The sequence below is a fragment of the Muntiacus reevesi genome, chromosome 4 (genome assembly GCF_963930625.1).
Source record: "Muntiacus reevesi chromosome 4, mMunRee1.1, whole genome shotgun sequence".
Classification (NCBI taxonomy): domain Eukaryota; kingdom Metazoa; phylum Chordata; class Mammalia; order Artiodactyla; family Cervidae; genus Muntiacus; species Muntiacus reevesi.
The window spans coordinates 127,031,086-127,051,966 of record NC_089252.1 but is presented as its reverse complement, the minus strand read 5'-3'; the positions used below and the strand labels follow the sequence as shown (position 1 = coordinate 127,051,966).

The following is a 20,881-nucleotide window of genomic DNA, read 5'->3' as shown; positions in this document are numbered from 1 at the left end:
GAACTGTCTACTTAAAATGATTATTAAAATAGTAAATTTTATTATGTGTATTTTACTTCAGTTTTTAAAAAGCGTGTATATATAAATTACTGTGATTTCCATTGTATTCTTATGTCTAGGCAGTGATTAAATGAGTATTATCAGAAGAGAACTATGTTGTATAAGATATGGAGTATTGGTTTAGAGAGGGTTGAGTCTCGCTGAAGTGTGGTTCATTAAAAGCAAAGAAATAGAAGCTAAGTGAAAAGAGATTTTTATTTCTTGGGATTGGGATGATTCATAAGGACTGCCTGGTTGCTTTGGGGCTTCCCAGGTGACCCAGGGGTAAAGAACCCGCCTGTCAGTGCAGGAGACATGAGAGACTCAGGTTCACTCTTGTGGTAGAGAATCCCCTGGAGTAGGAAATGGAGTAGGAAATAGTATTCTTGCCTGGAAAATTCCATGGACAGAAGAGCCTGGTGGGCTACCATCCATGGGTTCGCAAAGAGTTGGACATGACTGAACACACATACACTCCTGGTTGTTTAAAAAACAAATCTTGGGCACTAAAACTGAGGAAGTATTTAAATGCTTAAATAGAGTTGAAGTAACAGCTGAAGGTACCTGGAGTCCAGAAGAAACAAGGCCCATGTTACAACAGCAGTCATAAACTAGAGCTTGGAGAAATCCACAGAAGAGCTTTTAACAATTCTGTCCTAAGCAGGCAATTTTGGAGTAATGGGATATTCAAGACTGGAAGAAACTGGAAGAATGTATATAAACCATCACAACCTAGAAAGAAAGAGTCCCTTATCTGTCCGTCTTGCCCTGATTAGTGCCCAGGTAGATAGCAGCTGGGAAAGGCATGGAGATGTACTGCAAACTTTTTGTCCGTAGTTTCTTTCTATATAAAGGAAACTGTTAGCAAGGCTGATTTTAGTTGTAATGATTCATTTGATTTTGATTAATGTGCCAGCATATTTGTTCTGAGTGCTGGGTATTTAAAACAAACAAACAAACAAACTTTGCTCTTGAGGATTTCACGGGGTAGTAGAAGTGACATACATAAACTGAGCTTTACTGTGCTGTGTGCTGAAGTACAGATAGGAACAGAATGATGTGGGAGAACAGAAAAGACTAGGACTAGCTGCTTTCAGTAGTCAAGAAGGGTTTGAGAAAGGGGACATTTGAGAGGGAGTTTGCTTGGCAAAGAAGAGGGGTGGTGGACAAAAAAGGCATGTCAGATGGGGGTATCAACAAGTGCAAAGAAAAGGGATCAGAAATATAGCAAATGCAGAGAATTCACTAGAATTTGATTGGAGTAAGAAAATCAAGATGGAATTAGTATGAGATTGAGACTTGAAAAGATTAGTCTAGAGCCAGATGGTGGACATCTATTTTATAGGCATTAGACAGATGCAACAAAGATCCCCAAGCAGGAAATTAACCTGATTGGATTTAGTGTTTAGTAATAAAACTGATGGTAATCTGGAGGTTAAATTCAAATGGGGAATACATGGTGGTATCCCTTCCCTGAGGAAGACTCTTCAATTAATCCAGATGAAAGACGAGTAGGGCCAAAATAATTATATTTAATAGGGAAAAGAGTAAAGAGCCAGGGTTATTTTCAGAAAATGTTAAGGTAAAATTTAAACAGCTTGGTGAGTAATTGAATACGGAGTTGAAGGAAGAATTGAGGCCACCTAATTTGCCTCCTGAGATTTCCAGTTTAAGAAGTGATTTTTGGGTGAATTCACATGGAAAAATGTGGAACAAAGCAGGAAAAGATTGAGAAAGTGCATGAGTTTGTTTTGATATGTATTGAACTTGTGGTTGCTAGAGCACATCTGAATGGCAGTGTTCATCTAAATGGCATGTTGGAATCTAGGAGGTGTCAGGATGGAAAATGTAAATCTGGAAAAATAATAGATGAGAAATTCTGGGAAATAATATATAATATGACCCTGAAACTGAAAGTGAAGCACTGATACTAAAAATAAAAGCTAACTCTTTTTTAAATAATCTAAATACTAGTTATTTGCCAGGCATTGAGCAGACGACTTTATGTGCATTATTTCATTTCACCTTTTTAGCAGTTCTGCAAGGTTAATGGTGCTGTCACTGCATTCTGCAGATGTGAAAAGGAGGCTCAGCGATTTGCCCACGGTCAAACAGGGAGGGAGTGGTGCTGTATGTGGTTCCATCCCAGCCAGCTCGACGGATACCTTGAGCCCCACACTCTTCCTCAGAGTACCATACTGCACTCTATTAGGGATGTCTCCTAGAAATATTTCCTAATGTTCATTTATTCATGGGAATACATGATTTATATAACATAGCTTTATTCCAAAGGAAAAAAGATAGGCACATCTCTCTCTTATCTATCAGTAGAGTTGAACAATTATAAAAGGAGCCTCCTAAATATATCATTAGTAATGACAAAATTTCTCAAATTATGTATTCTGATATGAAAGGTATTATTTAATATTTTAAAATTCTTTAATCATTCTTTTGGCTCTTGTTTCTTATTCTAATATACATGATTAACAACTAGTCATGCTTAAGTAAATTTCCTTGAAAGTAGTAATAATTGAATAATAGATGAAAGTATTTCTGATTTATGTTTTAAAGTAATTTTCTTTATTTAGCTTGGAATGCAAGTCAATTTTTGCATCTCTTATCTAACCAAATTTCAATTCAGTTTTATGTTTTCTTACCTAAGAGAATTGACTAACATTTTCTTATAAGTTAACATTTACTATTTTTTAATAGTAGTGACGGATGGTAAATAGTCTAGTCACTTTATTATATCATACCCCATTTAGTTCAGTATACATTCTGTTCACTGTTTAAAAGTTTTGCAATTATAGGTAATTGCAAATTTAGGTAAACTAAAGACCAGTAGGTGAATTAAAGACCAGTAAAACGCTTTATAGGATCTTTTTCCTATTAGTCCACAAGGCAGTAAAAGAGAAGCAGAATCATAGACTTTTAGAGCTGATTGTGATAATTAACACCTTAGTGCTTATTCCTCTTCTAAATACTTCACATTTATTAATAAATTTAATCCTCACAACAACATTGTGGATAGGTACTTTGATTATTCCTAACTTACAAATAAAGAAATTGAATGCTAGTGTGGATTGTGTCTTGCTCAAGATGATAGAGCTAGTAAGTGGCAGATCAGGGATTGAAACCAAGCAGTGTAGATTCAGATCTGTGTTCTTAACTCATTATACTAACATTGAAAGAAGTTATGGCTGTCTGACGGTTACTAGCCTAGTTAAAACACTGGAATTAGAAAACAAGTATTGTTCTCTATATACAGATTCTATTTCTATATATATATATATATATACACAAATATATATTATATTGTCCGATGAGGTTTAAAAAAATGTAATTGTCCATCGCTCTAATCATTGGTATTTTTAAAAAGATTGTTAAAAGCAAGAAAATTGTTGTTAGGTTTTTTGATAACTGAATTTACTTAAACATAAGAAATTTCCCTTCACATATACTTAAATTTTAGACTTGAGTTGTTTTTATATATAATTTATATAAAGGCACAATTTGGTGGCAGCAGAGGGTAATTGCTTTGTAATAAGGTAAAGATAGCATGAAATTAGATAAAGCCAAAAGTAAGAAGTAGATATTTCATTTATTTCAAGTCCAGAGGAAATTTAGAATAATAAAAGACAGTAACAGTCAGGTTGTTTAAGATGGTAAAGAGAAAAGGGATAAAGATAATAAATACGTTCATGTTTTAAAATAACATAGTAAAAAAAAAAAAGCATAAGAAAATAAATCAGTCTGAGAAAAGTCATTTAGTAGAAAGATTATTCTTATGTATTACAGTTGCAGCCTTATAATTACTTTTATGAATAACATTAGAAGACATCTTCAATAAGTTGGGCTGTTTATCTTTTGATAGGAAATTTATAATGTATAAAATTGCTTCTTTATCGAAATGGTGATGCTTTGTAAATAAAGATAATGGGTTTTATTTGTTATGTATTGTATATGTAATTGTTTTATCAAGTCAGTTTGGAAAGTCTTATTGTGAGTTTCTTTCATGTGTAGTAATAAGATCTCTAGTTTCAAGATGACTTTAGCTGGTACTTCTGTAATCTTTGGATTTTAAAAATACTTTTCCATTTTTGCCTGCTTTTTTAAGATTGAGCTTCAGTTCAACAGTTCAGTTGTGTCTTGAATAAATAAAGCAAGCAAGATAAGGATACATTCCAGGTGGAGGATAACAGCTTGCACAATAGCACGGTGTACTTGACCTATGTGAAGATCCTAGATGGTTAGAACACTGGGTGGTGATAGAGGAGGAAGGCTAGAGACTAAAGGTGCCTTGAGACCAATGCATAAATGGCTTTGTACACTACACTCAAGAGCTTGAGCTTTGTCTTATAGGAGCTTAGCAGTCACTGACAGGTTTTTACAGAAAAGTGAGATGATCATATTTTGATATAGAAAAACCAGTCTTGTGATCATATGGGGAATGACTCAGAAGGGACTGAGGTGAATGAATTAAGGGCCAGCTGTAGTCATCAAAGTGTGAGACATAAGACATGAATTAAAATAGCATAAGGAGCCATTAAAAGACATTCTAGGAGGTGGCAACTCAAAATCTGCCGACTAATTGGATGAGGGCTGGAAATAAGGTAAGGGGAGGGATTAAGGATGGCCTCCAGGTTTCTGGGCAAGTGTTGGAACCTAAGGCTTCCCTGGTGGCTCAGCGTAAAGAAATACCCTCCTGCTAATGCAGGCGACTCCGATTCAAAACCTGGATCAGGAAGATCCCCGGGAGAAGGAACTGGCAACCCACTCCATTATTCTTGCCCGGGGAATCCCATGGACAGAGGAGCCTGGTAGACTGCAGTCCTTAGGGTTGCAAAAGAATCGGACACTACTTAGCAACTAAACAGTATTCATTTAGTAAACGTTTACTGATCCTTTTTACTTTATATCAGGTACCCATCCAGATGATGGGGATAGAAGATAAAAAGGCAGTATCTTCACCTTTTTAAAATATCTTAAAACTTACGATCTTCTAGAGTGTAAATGATATGGTATGTGCTGGTTTTTAAATAGCATTTGAAAACATAAGATAACATGAGATTACTGAAGAATTTCAGGATTAGCTTTTCTCTTTTAGTTTTTTTTCTTAGAATGTTGAGCTCTTTGAAGGTTCTATTCCATTCTGAATTCCCCTCCTCTTATCACCTCAACCTAGCACAGTGCTTCAGGCTTTTAAATGAATAAACATCTGTGTAACTTATTATTAAAATTATAAAACTGATACTAATGGTATGAACAGTGTACTGTGTTGGTAAAAAAAAAATAATCTGTCTTAAGGCCTCTTAAATTTTACATGAAGACAGGACCTCCAAGTTGGTGTTCAATAAACATTTATACCTACTAGGCTAGAGTTTAGAGAACTAGTCAAAGCAGGTGGATAGAAAATTGAGACAAATATATATAAGAGTGTTTAAAAAAAAAATTTGTTCTTTAGACCAAAGGAAGATATACCTTGGGGAATGTTCAAATATTCAAAAACAAAAGGAATAAGCAGAAAAGGTTTTAAAAAAAAAGCCAAAAAAATATTGTAAGGACAAAAATTAAATAGTCAACAAAAAATGTTAATAAAATATCTACAGTATTCCCTCATTTCTTTAACCAGCATGTTCTAAGCAACCTAGTTTTCAAAAATATAATATCACTTTTAATTTTCACTTAAAATGATTTAGATAATTTTATTTCCAAACAAAAGCATTTTCTATAGAGAAAAAAATAAAAAGTTATTTTTATCATATCAGGGGTTGATATAGAAGCAGCTCGAAAAGAAGAGGAACGAATAATGCTTAGAGATGCCAGACAGTGGTTAAATAGTGGTCATATAAATGATGTCCGGCATGCAAAGTCTGGAGGTACAGCACTTCACGTTGCAGCCGCCAAGGGCTATACAGAAGTTTTAAAGTAAGTATTGCTTCTCACAGTTGTTTTTCTGCTTTGTTTTATTTCATTTTTCCTTTTTTAAGATACCTGCTAACATTATTTTGAAACAGTTTTTGAAAATTACTTGAATGTTCAATGTTATTGTTTTGTTTCTGAAGTTCTTTCATTCTCAAATTTTTATTATTCTCCTGTTGTTTTTTTCCATTGCAGTTTTCTGATCAGTAAAATTTAAGTGTCAGACAACCATTACCTTCTGGTCTGGTAAATTATTAAGAGTCACTTTGAGGTTCCCAGATAGGTGGGCTCTGGATACGGAAACTAAGAACAATGTTGTGTATAATACATACTATCAAATTCTGAAAGCGTGATTTGTACTGATTATTTACTTACATAAAATTTGTCTGATTTTTTTTCTTTTTTTCTTTTTAAGATTTTCACTATGTGAGCACTGGAATTCAGAGTGCTATTAGCATAATATTAAACCATAAGCAACTTAGACTATACAGTAAGTCCCCTATATATGAACAAGTTCTGTTCCAAGAGTGCATTCATAACACCAATTTGTAAGTCCAATAGAGTTAGCCCAGGTACCCAACTAACACAATCTAGTACTGTACTTAATAGATTTATGATACTTTTCATGTAAATAATACATAAAGATGAGCAAGAAATAAAATGTTTTTAATCTTACAGTACAATACCTTGAAAAAGTATAGTAGTACAACACAGTAGCTGGCATACAGGGCGGGCACTGAGTGAGCAGACAGGAAGCTGCTGACCTGAGGAGGGAGCAGAGGTAGGAGATGGGAGAGCTGAAGGATCAGCAGCAGCAGGAGGCAGAGGACAGGCTGCACTCGTGTTTGACGTTGACGGCCCAGGTTCTGCTTGCTGGATTCAATTCTCTCTACCCTCTTGAAAAAAGGACCCAGTGTTGTCTGGGTAGTAGCTCTTTTTCTCTTGTTGTAGATCACACGGTAGCACTGGATGGCATTCTGGACAGCTGCTGCAACCTTCCTGTCCTGTTAACATTCGGGGCCTGTGACTCAAAAGCTACCCGTGCCTCCTCAGATGAAGAAACTCCCCTTGCCATTTCCTGTGTCGTGAATTGCTTCGGTGCTTCCGTTAACTTGTTCCTCTTGTCTCTCTTCGTCCTTTCTCTGGGCCTCCAGTTCCATGTTTTCACCTCACTCCACTCTAATCACTGTCACTTTTGTTCCTTTGTTATTGCTTGGTACTTCTTAGCAGTACCAGGTACATCAATGCTGCTTTTACGCTTGCTTCTGGAATCCAGGCTTGAAATAAAGGTACTGTACTGCTGTATCATATACAGTATTGGATGGTAAAGTCCTCAGAAGCCAACCACTTGTAGTGGATGCACACACATGGTAGTCTGTGCCAGACACATGAACTAACTTCTGTGATTGGGCATGTGAATACATGTTCACATCTTTGAAAGTTCGAAACTTAAAGATTCGTATGTAGGGGACTTACTTATTGACCAACAGATATCCTTAGGAAAAGCTCCTTTATGTCACAATAAATTTGTGTTTTGGTTTTTTCTTATGCAATGCAAAGGTGTTGGCAACTATATAAAAAACAGAATTCATTGCATAACTTTTGTTATATGTATGTGAAAGCTAATAAGACTGGCCCTCAGCAAAATCTCCTGCATCCTTTATGTTGCATTTGTTCCACCTGCGCCTCTAATATAAATCCATCCTCCTTATTCCCCTTCTTCAGTAAAAACAGTGAAGAAGTTTAAGTGGGTCTGTTATTCCAGATTTCCTCCTATTTCAATCTCTACTCACTTGAGGAACTTAAGCCTTCTCCTAGAATGGTACATTTAACTCTTAATTAGTTTCCTTGTCTCATCTGTTTCTCTCTAGTACAAAACTTTTCCAAATTTTCAAGGCCCATTAGTGTGGGTCATGAAATGAACTTAGTGAATTGCAAATAGCATTTAAAAGAAAAGAATTCAAAATATCATAGAGTATTACATATGGTGAAGATAATTTTGTTTCTTAAAATCTTGTTTCTGTGAACATACATATGAGTACTGAATTGCCCTGTTAAATGGATTTCTAGACTGCTTCCAAGTGGTGTTTGTAATTCAGTTATCCAGGCTCTTAACGTTCTTCGTTAAGATTCTTAGCAGAAATTGTGATGAATTTTAAACTCTTCAGCCTAGCACATAAGACCATTAGTCATCTGGCCATTGGTTTCTCTTTCAAGCTAAGCTGCTACCACTGATCCTCAGGCATGCATGAGTCCAACTATATATATCCTCTTTAAGTTCTGTCATGATGTCTTAATGCATACTCTTATTTCTATCTAGATACCTTCATTCACCATCTCTTCAATTTGGAATTAAATTCCTTTTGATCCTTTGACTCAGTTCAAGGCTCTTCAGTCTATGGGAAAAAAAGCTCAGCCTCATTCATAATAATTGCAGATAAAGCTGCAATGAATCATCATTTTCCATCTACTGTGCTGGCAAAGATCAAAATGTTTGGCACAGTGTTGGCAAAGTTGGGAAAAGGCACTCTTACGTTATTGGTAGAACTAAAAAGGACTATTGAGCAAATTTTACCAAAGTGACAGTTATCCTTTGGTTTAGCAGCATTACCTCTGGGAATTTTTTTTACAGATATTCTTACTCTCCCTTAGGAAATAAGGTATGTGCTAGCAGCATTGTTTACGATTGGAGTAGGATAATGATTGCCTAGATTATGATATATCCTTTCACTAGAATACTCTATAATGATTAAAACACTACTTAATATATGAAAGCAGCAATAGGATGTGTTAAGTGTCAAGCCAAGAATAGAACTATGCCTCATTTGTGTTTGTTTATTTTTTTAATTTACGTTGTATCTGTTTATATATGCCTAAAATCTCTCTATAAGGATCTAATAAAAAATAGTATGATTATCTATGGGGAGTTGAAGCTGGTTGGCTAAAGGTCAGCAATGGGAAAGTGACTTTCCTATATAGTCATTTATTTTTTATTTTTGAAACTTGGGCATATATTACTTAGGAAAGAAAATATGAAATCAAAAATAAATAGAAGAGATCCATTTCAGATCTTGCTATCTCCCCCTTTATCCCCTTCCTCCAAACACACACAGCCCCTTTCAGCTGACTTTTAGGATTTTCAGCCCTGTACTTCTAAGGCAGCTTCACCATAGAACCTGTCTGTGAGGCTTGATTGTTGTTTTACTTGACTTTTGTCCTCCATTAGAAGTTCCTTGAGTATAATAAGTACTATCTTTTATTTTTGGAGTATCCTTGCATGGCCTGGCATATAGAGAGCCTTATGTTTGGAAGGGGGGAGGGGGAAATGTTTCTACCTTTCTCTCCACACAGACTCCCCAGTACTTAGAATACCACTCAGGATGTTTAACATTGTTATAGTTCATATTTCCTAATGGTGGATATATTTTTATTTTTCCCTGTTAATATCTGATGATGTATGTTTTAGTACCCATATTTTTTTAACTTAAAGCTTCAGACTTACATCTTCTAGCCTGTTTTTTAGATCAGTGGCTCTTAAATGTTGATCTGCAATCAGAAACAGGCAGTGATGTGAGGTCATATGGAAGACTTATTAAAAATACAGATTGACAGGGCCCATCTCCCAAAATACTGGTTAATTCAGTGGAACTGGGGTGGAGCTGGGGAATCTTTTTTTCTTTTTTTTTAAACAAGTTCTTTAGATGGTTCCACTATGGAGCCATAAATAGAAACATCTTTAGATATTGTTAGGAAATAGAGAAATCAGTTCTTAAACATAAATAAATGATTATATGTTAGCTATCACTACCACCTCCTGTAGGTAAAAAGAAGCCCTTCTCAAGGTCAACATCTTGGAAAGTAAGGTAAAGGTTAACCAGATTTGAGTTATGAGGTATTTAGTGTTCGCCTTTGTGTGTGGGGCTGTGCTGTGTGCAATTTATAGACCCATTCTTTGATCTCTTATGAGCTTAATTTCTAAATAAAGGTTGATATCAATATATAGTTAGAAGGGCATACTAACATTTATGCAACTTTTTGCATTGTATTAAAATGTATTCCTGTTTTTAGCTTTGTTGATGATTAGAATATTTGCTTTCTACTGCTACAGAAAGTAGACTCAACCCCTCAGAATATTTGTTCTGCTTTGTTTTGTTTCTAACAGATTGTCATTTTCCTGTGAAAATTTCCAGTGGTAGATCATAAAGGTTCATGAAAACTTGCCCAAACCAGTTCCTTAACTGCAAAGCAACAATAACACTCCAAATTTGTTTGATCCCATATTTTGAGAACGTGTTCAGCCTGAGATGATATATCATATGGAAGCTATTTCCTACAATAAATCAGTTTAACATACAAATTGATCTAGTAGTTCTGAAAAATTATAGACTTCCCTGTGAAAATTTCAGTTAGAAACATCTTAATAAGAATCAGTGTCATACCAAACCATAAGACACAGTCAGTAAGAGGAATAATTATGAGGAATTAATTAAAACTGAATTCATTATTATGGCAGTAACTCAAGATTCTCTATTCCAGTGTTTCCTGAGAATTACTTTCTTTTGCCTAGTTAATTTGTTGAGGGGAGGAGAAATTTCAAACTATGAAAAGAAATATATTGCAAATTTTTGTTTAAGTGCATGGTATATAGCTTTTGATTATGTTCACTTATTTCTAGATTTTAATGATTATCTAATTCACTGTAATTTGTTTAGACTTTTAATACAGGCAGGCTATGATGTTAATATTAAAGATTATGATGGCTGGACACCTCTTCATGCTGCAGCTCATTGGGGTAAAGAAGAAGCATGTCGGATTTTAGTGGACAATCTATGTGATATGGAGATGGTCAACAAAGTGGTAAGCCTTTTAAATGTACCTTAAACATTTTAACTTTTAAAAATACAGTTTTAGTCTTTAAAATATTGTGAGACTATAAATTATATAATTGTGTTTTTTGTAATTGTCAATCGTTTATTCATTTTTATTATTAAGTCTTTTCCAGCTACTTGTGAGGTGATTTAGGCGCTTCCATTGATTTTATATTTAAAAACTCATAAGTTAAGAAAATTTTGCAAATGTGTAAGGTAGAATATATTCTAAGCAATGAACTTTCTGGTGTTCTGGAAACTTGTACCAGTAGGATTATTGTAAGGACTAAGTTGGCAATAGGAAAAATTCTTACTATTTTTGGCCACCAGCTCTTTAAAATTGTCTTTTCCACTGTGAATAAAAACAGATTGACAGATGTTCACCTGTACTGATTTTTGAAACTAAGTCATACCTGTGACTAGCTGAACTTTTAAGTATATTTGAGATGCATATATTTATTACTCTAGTAAGAATTTAATTAATTTTTATGGCGGTAAAATAGAAATAAGATTTCAAAAAGGCAAACTTGGAGTTACTACATGACCCAGTAATTCTGCTTGTAGCTGTTATACCCAAAAAAATTAAAACAGATGTCCATACAAAAACTTGTATACAAATGTTCATAGCAATGTTATTCATTATATACCAGAAAAGCAAAGGCAGATGCAGAAGTCCATCAGCCAGTGAATAAATTATCAAACTGTGGTGTATCATACAATGAAATATTATTCAGCAATTAAAAAAAGAATGAAATGGATACTTGCTGCAACATGGAAGAACCTTGAAGACAGTATGTAAAGTAAAGGAAGCCAATCGCAAAGGACTATATACTGTAGGATTCCTTTGGTATGAAATGTCCAGAATAAGTATAGTAACAAGAATCTACAGTAACAGCAAGTACGTTAGTGGTTGTCTTAGACTGGGTGAGCAAGGAGGAATGGTGAGGAGATGGCAGTGGGTATGTCATTTATTTTGAGGATGATGAAAATGTTCTAAAACTGGTTGTGGTAATGGTTGTAAAACATGTGGATATACTAAAAACCATTGAATTGGATACTTTAAATAGTTGACTTGTATGTGAACTATATAGATCAATAAAGCTGTTACCAAAATAAGTAAGGGGATGTATATCATTTGCTTCTTCCTCACATGGATTTTTCATTTATCTACTTCAAGTCATTTGTACCATGTTTTGTACCTACTATAAAAAAAAATTACCTAATTCTTTCTGTAGAATTATGGAGGATCACTGAGGGCATAATTTATTGACAACTTTTTATCATCATCAACCCTTTGTTTTCTGTGTAGGGCCAGACAGCCTTTGATGTAGCAGATGAAGACATTTTAGGATATCTAGAAGATTTGCAAAAGAAACAAAATCTGGTACGTTTGATGACTTATCTAAAAATTGTCTCTATTGGCGAATTCCCATATAACATTGATTTCAGACAGTTGAAAAGGTGTTCTTATAATATTTTGTACTGTTTGGTTTTAAGTTATTCTCAGCAAACAAATTAAATGACAGTAAATGAGAATAAAGGAGTAGTGGTGGTATTTTTTAGCCTTTTGTGTTGTTTTTTCCCCCATTTCTCTAGCCTCCCCTTCCCAAAGGAATACTTAGATAATTTATGTGCATGTGTGCTCAGTTGCTAATTTGTGTCCAATCCTGAGACCCCATGGACTGTAGCCCGCCAGGATCCTCTGTCCATGGGATTCTCCAGGCAGGAATACTGAAGTGGGTTGCCATGCCCTCCTCCAGGGGAACTTCCCAACCTAGGGATCAAACCCCTTTCTCTGCATTGTGGGTGGATTTTTTACTTACTGAGCCACCGGGGAAGCCCTGTATAATGTGTATGTTCTCAGTAATTTTTTTTTTATTTCATAAGGAAGTTTGCTTAGAAGGTGGAGACTATAAAATCTCAGATTTCAAAAATAGCATACCCTAGAAAAGCAAACAGTTACATAACTAGGAAGCAGTTGTTTAAGTATTATCAGACATCCTAAATGATTAATGGACTCTGGCTTTTTCAGTAAACTAAAGTTGGAGGGAGCTTTTAAAAAAAAAATCCAACTTAATCCTTTGTGGAGCGCCCCCCCCACCCCCCGGTTTTTTTTTTTGGCTGCATAGCATATCTTAGTTCCTTGACCAGGAACTGAACCTGTGCCTTCTGTACAGAAGGGTGGAATCTTAACCATGGGACCACCAGAGAAGTTTCCTTTGTGGAGATTTTTAACTGCCTAGTTCTTTTTTATTCTTTATCCAAGCCCTTTTCTTTTTAGGTAAAATTTAAATCTTTGTTCTGTCTGTTTTGTTTTCATTTAGTGTTTGGGAACCTACTTTGTTGCTATTTTAAATTCTGTATTTTGCTGATTAATATTATTTTTAATAGTGTTCTTATTTTTCTTTGCATAACTTTTATAAAGCTCCATAGTGAAAAACGGGAAAAGAAATCTCCACTAATTGAATCAACAGCAAATATGGATAATAATCAGTCACAGAAGACCTTTAAAAAGTAAGTAAAATATTAAAGTAGATTTTGTTATTTTTTTAAATGAGCTGGCATGATAGCCACAGATATGATTATTAGATTTTGTGGTTCTGAGAAAAATTAATACATTTATATTATATTTTGACCTTTTGTTTTTATAATTGTTTTAAGGCTTTTTTTCCTTTTACAGCAAAGAGACACTGATTATTGAGCCTGAGAAAAATGCATCCCGTATTGAATCTCTGGAACAAGAAAAGGTTGATGATGAAGAAGAAGGAAAGAAAGATGAATCTAGTTGCTCTAGTGAAGAAGATGAGGAAGATGACTCAGAATCAGAAGCTGAAACAGGTAAAATGTGAAGGATAAAAGGATTTTCAGTGAAATTTTGAGGAAGTGTAAAATAAGATGAGGTCAGAATTTAATTTTGAAACCTTTCAGACTGACATGCTATTTAAGATCCCTGCCAAGCCAGCAACAAGCCTGTAAATTACCTTTCAGGAGTGTTGGGATTTTAAGTATAGTTGTGATTTTATCATTCTCTAATTACCTGGATGCTCTTGATCACCTCTGTGTTTTACTGACCTATATTTTTAAGTTTGAAGAAGATGAAGAGGTTTCTAAGACTCCTTTTGGGTTGTACAGATAGGGTTAGGTGGGTTCCCAGCAATTCAAGAATGTTCCTGCTGCTTTCTGAGACCCAAATACAGGAAGCTGGCTCCCAAATATTTCCTGAGTAATACTAAAGTTTTAGAAAGTTGGGACTGAGTCCCAAGACTTTTTCCTGTAGACGTGTGGGGAAATTTATTTTGTTTTGAGAAATTTTAAAGATACAGAAAAATATAATAAACATTCATACTCAGACTACCAAAACGAAATAGCTATTGACTTTTAGCTGTATTTGTTTTTAATTTTCTTTTAATAAAATTAAAACTGTTGTCTTCTTTAATCATCACCCTAGTCTACATCTCTTTCCTTTCTTTCCCAAATAACTATCATGAGTTTTTTCCTGAATCTCCTAATCCATTATCATACTCTTATCTTACATTCAAAAATAGTATATAGTAATTATAAGGTTGTTTTGTGTTTTTATTTTGTACCCTAGAAATCGTTATGCAGCTTGCTTTTTTTACTTAAAATTTTGTTTCTGTCTGTATCTTTTCATATGTAATCTATCCCTTCAGTTGTTGTATAATATTCATTAAATACATTGACTTCCTTTTTGATAAAAAATTAGCCTAATTTCCAATGTTTTATTGTAAACAGTCCCAGAGCAGTCATTTTATAATTATCTCCCTGTATATTATGTCCAAGAGGATCTCTTAACAGATATACTGAAAAGTTGGATCATTGAGTCATATTTTCATTTTTCTCAGATGCTGTCAGGTTGTTTTACTCTAACAATTTAAATCCTCTTTATTATCAAGGGTACAGTTTCTGCATTTTTTTCCTCTGGCTCACATTTTTATAAATTTTGTTCACTGAATTGCTTTTATTCTTTACCACCTAATCACTCAAAACTTCTGAAGAGTTTGAGATTCCAGTATTGCCATCTTTGATTTGTGTAACCTGGAATTTCGGCATTTTAACATATTTACCAGAAATAGTATTTCATTTCCATTAAGATTTTTATCAATGCAAAACTGTCATCATAATCTCAGGACTAATTTGGTGATCAAGTGATAAACACAAAGGAGCCCTAGAATCCCTTAAACTCCCCTTGTTTCCTATGGACTCAACAACAGCAGTTTTGAATCAGACTATTTTTACTCACTCAGCAAAATATTTTCTCCAAGAAAATGTGAGAAGTTAAAGTTTACTAAATAAACATGTCAAGGAACATATTGTTATTTCTGTTTCCCATTAAAAACAAGATACTGCCAACTAGGTACAGGCTAGCTTTGTTGCCAGGTGATATGTTATGAATTTCTTTATTTTCTTGAACTTACTAGTACTACAAGTAAATTATTTTTTGGAAATACACGAGTTTTTGAGGTTTATAAATGACTAGATTTTAGTCTCTAGGGATTTATTGATAATTTTTTATTTATTGCTGTCACATTGCTGGTCAGGTAAGTCAGCATATCTTTTGCCTTGATGACACAGTAGTATAAGTAAAATTGGAAGCAGAACAACAGGTAGTCATTGACTATTAAAATTTATTTGTATAACATGCTAATTAAAATATTTCTAATTATGAAAGCAAATTATATGAAAATCAGCACGTACAGTGTTCAAGAACATGAACTGATTCATGCATGTAGTTGTGGATGTAAGTTATTTTATCGGATTTCTCTGTGAAATCAGGGTAATGGTACCTGCTTTACATGGGTACTATATAATAATTACTCTGTAATAAATATTAATTTTCATATATTGTATAAAATTATAGTTACTCATTTAAATATGATTAATGTACATGTTTATCTAATAATACTTCAGTTAAATTTGTTCAGTTCATTTGAAAGATAAAATGACACCATTGAAATTTAAACTGACTCAAATACAAGTATTTGAATTATTTTTACGTAGTTAATCTCCTCTCTGTGAGATATGCTTTGGCCCCTGGTCTCTAGTGAAATTTTGTTGTTGTTCAGCCTAAGTCATGTCTGACTCTTTTTGACCTCATAGAGTCCAACATAGTAGGCTCTTCTGTCCTCTAGTAAAATACATCCTTACAAATCAAGCTACATGCACGTGTACACCAAGGCTAGCATGCAGATCTCCCAGCTCATATAGAAAAGTTCAAGAACTGAAAGTCCAGATATCTCAGAGATTTTGTTACCTAATTTTTTCTTAGTTGATCCCTTCTATACAACTCACTGGGCTTCCCTGGTGCCTCAGTGGTAAAGAATCCTCCTGCCAGCTCATTTTTCCACAGCTTTCAGGTTCGGATGCTCTTCAGATGCTCAAGGATCCCAAAGAGCTCTCATGAGAATGTGGTTTGATTCAAAGCAGCTTCCAGGTTGGAGGACAGGACAGGACCTATCCCAGTGTGGATTATGGTGATGCTGCAGCGTCTCATCACCAATCCCCAGGGATTCACCTGCCTCCCAGGGTGATTAATGTTTCAGTGCCTTTCAATCTGCTTAGGGTCTGACTCCTGGAAAGAGCTGAGAGAGGAGCAGCTTGTTCCTTGTTCTTATATACTCCTGAAAAGCCTCCAGAGTTAAAAACTTCCATTGCCACTTAAAATTTCTCAGAGGTCCAGCTCCTTGTCTGGAGCCTGAGAATGATTTGAGGGGAAAGGACTAAGCCATGTTTCTGCTCAACTCCAGTCTGAAGTTAAAGAGGTCTGAAGAAAGAACAAAGCATACACAATGGAATCCAACTTGGAGGATATAAAAAATGATACGAAATTTTCTTGTACAGCTTACCTGTTCAAATTAGCATACAGTCTTCTCAGCCTTTCTAAATAGCAGTTTTTTTTTAAACAATTTACCTGCCAAGCAGGAAACACGGGTTCTATCCCTGGGTCAGGAAGATCCCCGGAAGAAGGAAATGGCAACCCACTCCAGTATTCTTGCCAGAAAAATTCCTTGGACGTAGGAGTCTGGCAGACTACAGTCCACAGGGTCGCAGAATCTGATGCGACTAAACAGCAACAAGATACAAACTCTCAGTATTAGACACTGCTAACTAGCAAATCTCCTGACCTTTTGGTTGAAATTTCCTTGTCTCTAGAATGGAAAGAATTAGACTAGGTTATCTGGATAGTTTAGAACTAATTACCATCAAATTGTATTATGTTAGTTCCCAATTTGAAGTTGTTTTTTTTTTAAACAGGTCAGATGTCCTTTATTCAAGGGGAAACAGTCCGTGAATTGGGAAAGTACAGTGCCTCACAAGCAGTGGAGCCCTGTTCCCAATAGATCTGGGGGCAAGAATGAGTTTGTTTTGTTTTGGTTTTTTCCTTTTATTTTTATTAGTTAGAGGCTAATATACGATATTGTAGTGGTTTTTGCCATACACTGACATGAATCAACCTTGGATTTACACATGTTCCGCATCCAATTTGAAGTTTAAGCGTACCAGTCACTGCTGAGTTTCTCAGCAAGCTAACTTTAAATGTTTCTCTGAAGCATTGTACTTGATAATTGTGTTCTTCCTGTTGCTAGTAGCTAGTTGTGCCAGGAAAATTTGACTCTATCTCAAGAATTAACCCATGTAAATGCTGTATGGTTCCTTCTCTCTCACTCTTAATATCAACAAGGCTTTATCATACTTTATTTGGCAAGCTTGAGAAAGCAGTCATTTCCCTGTAGAGCTGCAGCTTGACCTGACAATTTCTAAACTGTTTCTTTTTTCTTTTTGCAGTGTTGTTTCCTTGGGAAACTATTTTATGTTAAATAACTATTTTGCTGGATTTTCTTTAGTTATATATTTACAAAACCAGCTTTAAATCAGTTTCATATAAATCAGATTGAAAATAGGTACTCAACCAAAAGTTTAATTTCCTTCCAAATGATTTATAAACATTTGAGAGGTAGTTGAGGGAATGAGGAAAGGGAAGCATAGTTTTGCTTTTAGTTGTTTTTTTTTTTTTTCCTTTAGGACATGAAGTTTTTATTCTTCATTGAAGTTAAATGAATATAAAGGGCTTCAATAACATTGATAATGTTTACTTAAGTTGAATGATGGATACCTGGGTTTTGTTTCATTAGTAAACCAACCATAAATGTTTGTATATGTGCATATACATTCTTTGATATATTTATTTCAATAATACAAAACAAATTTTTAAACCTAGAGAAAAATAGAAAAAAGGAGAAAATGCAAAAAAATACGCTGAACTTTATTTCTCCTTCCAGACTATAAGCTTTATGCAGTTATTTTGTCTTTTCATTGACTGATATATTCCCAGCGCCTAGGACCAGTGTTTGAGGTATTAGGCACTTAATAAATATTCATTGAATTAATCTCTCCAGTTAAATGGATTGTTTCCCAGGTGGATGGTTTAATTAAGAGTATACATGAATTGTACTTAATTATGCTGAGTAGGCTTAGCTTCTGTTGAATGAAAAGAGATTTAACAATGAGAAAAAAAGCTTATTAGACTGAGTTTAGCTCATTCAGTTTATATGAAAAGCTATGGTAATAGTGATTTTTAAATGTGTCAGTTTGGCCTTGTCCTTTGATATAGTTTGAAATTATGCTTTCAGCCCTATTAACATAGGGAAGAGAGGTAGTATAATAAAAATGAATATCTCATAGAGCTTTAAAAGCAGTATATTTCTTCCCCAAAGTATAGAAAGATACCTGTTCTATCCCATTTGAAACTAAAGGAATACTTTAAAGCTCAGTTAAATGACTTGACCATTTGAAAAATAAACTTTTCTAGCCCATTTATAAATTATAGTTAATTTAAAGGTTTAAGTTTATATGTGACTTGTGCTAAAGGCTAGTTTGATTTCTGTATTCAAATAGTCTCCTGAATTTTTGCTAGCATCATATTGATTTTTCCCTAATATTTCAAAAATCTTTTTCCAAGTGATCAATTATTAGTTGGAAATTATCTTGATACATTGTGGGAAGAGATTTAACCTGATTCAACTGATGTACCCATTTAACTTTAGACCTTTTAGGGGTGAGAAGGAAGGCTCTTTGTGACATTTAAATGTAACTGTTTGACAGGAATTTAATTACTGACAAAGAACAATTTTAGATGTCCTACAGCAAAGAAGAGCTATAAGTTGTAGAAAAGCAATATAAGTTGTTTTACTCATTAGAAAATACATAGCTCTTGAATTTTTTGAAGTTATGTTGTATTCAAGTGTTCAGGTTTTGAAAATTAATTTAATAATTAAAAAAAATTTCCATAGTGTTAGAAGTACGAAAGTCAGATTTTATTTGTGCTTTTTATTCTTAAAAGTCTGGTTATGTGACATGTTCTTATTTAGGTCTCATACATATTGAGACATTTCTAGAAACTCCTTAAAAAATTCTCTTGTTAAAAGGGATGATAGTGGGAGAAGACTAAATTGACAAAACCTTAAACAAAAATACAGTATTAAATAATATTTTCAATACCTCTGAAACTGAACTCATCTAGAATCATGACCCTTAATGTTTTTTTTCTTTTTTTCCTCCTTAAGATAAGACAAAGCCCATGGCTTCTGTAACTAATGCCAATACTTCTAGTACACAAGCAGCTCCTGTAGCTGTTACAACACCTACTGTGTCATCTGGTCAGCCAACACCCACATCACCTATTAAAAAGGTAAGACAAAATAGTGTTTGTTAAAAAATAAATGTATTCTGTGTAAGTACCATTTGGTTAAAGCATGAAGACAGTTCTAAGTTTAAGATTTTAGAATAAAAATATTTTTTCTTTATTTTACTGAGATTTCTGCTGAACCTGTTACATTCTTTTTGCAAATACTTTTTGCAGTTGATACTAGTTAATCATTAAAAAAATAAAGAGCAGAAAAATAAGATTTTTCTTTTGAAAAACTACTGAGCATGGTAGTTTTTTATTTCCTTTGACTTTTGAGAAACAAGAGTTTGGTATCTTTTATTTTTTTGGTAATTTCACATGTGTATAAGTTAAGCACAAAAAAACCTGCCACAAGTCACTAAGAGAACTGGAATCTTGATTTTCTAGTTCATTTACAGAGCACCAGGTATGTCTGAGCAAACCAAAGGTCAGCTGCTGACCCCACCTCTTGTCAGTTGTTAGGACTGTAGGCGAGTTGCTATCTTCCTTATGTGTTCTCCCTAAAAAAGGACAAAACAAAAATGGTAGCAAAGAGAAAATAAGCTATCCTTGTTAAGCAGTAATTGAAAGAGCTTGGCTGGTGACTAAAGTGCTCCCAGAATGGTAGTTTCATTTCCTCCTCTTCCTTACTTTGCTCCCCGTTTATTTATTTTCCTTCTTACTTTCCTTTCTCCACCAAACAGTGCTTTCCAGCTAGTGTCTTGATGTTCAGGACTTCTTCTCCCTGATGTTTCAGAACCCATACTTTTTTAAACCCAAATTAAAGATTAAGGGTTTTTCTGAGGGTTGTTTTTTTTTTTCTTTCTTTAACCTGCTGGTCTCTTTTTAAAGGCTTCTCCCTACCAGCCCTTACCTGTCTTTTATGAGCAAACTCATTTCCCTCTCTATGTAACACACACTCACATACACATGTTTGTGCACGCGCACACACATATGCACGCAACACTTTTTTTTCCTTTTCTCAGAACTGTTTTAAGAATTGACTACTTTCACTGTAACACAGTATTCCTGAGTAATATATTTAAGTACAAATGCATTATCCCTTATTACCACAGTGAAATCAACATACTTAGAAAATTTGACATTGATATAAAACATTATTTATGCTAATATACAAACCATACTCAGAATTTTCCCAGTTGTCCTCCTAGTAACACCTTTCTAGATTTTTCAAATCTAGGTTTTTTTGACTTTTCAGATTTTTGTTTTATTTTTTAAAATTTTTTGATTTTTCAAATTAAGGGTCCATTCACAAATTACACATTGTATTCATTTATCGTGTCTCTGCCTTTGAACTTCTTGTTTTGTTGCTTATCTGACATTATTTGGTTTGCATTGGTTTGCGGAC

General features: G+C 34.3%; 1 protein-coding gene across 8 annotated transcripts in view; it reads left to right on the top strand.

Moving 5' to 3' along the window:
- Positions 1 to 20,881, top strand: part of PPP1R12A (protein phosphatase 1 regulatory subunit 12A) — a 156,024-nt gene that overhangs the window by 86,414 nt on the left and 48,729 nt on the right. For all 8 annotated transcript variants that reach the window (XM_065934138.1, XM_065934140.1, XM_065934137.1 and 5 more), the window contains exons 4-9: positions 5,808 to 5,967; positions 10,674 to 10,818; positions 12,139 to 12,213; positions 13,255 to 13,343; positions 13,510 to 13,667; positions 19,412 to 19,536. In XM_065934138.1, the coding sequence (XP_065790210.1) occupies positions 5,808 to 5,967; positions 10,674 to 10,818; positions 12,139 to 12,213; positions 13,255 to 13,343; positions 13,510 to 13,667; positions 19,412 to 19,536 (752 nt within the window). The remainder of the gene's footprint in view (positions 1 to 5,807; positions 5,968 to 10,673; positions 10,819 to 12,138; positions 12,214 to 13,254; positions 13,344 to 13,509; positions 13,668 to 19,411; positions 19,537 to 20,881) is intronic.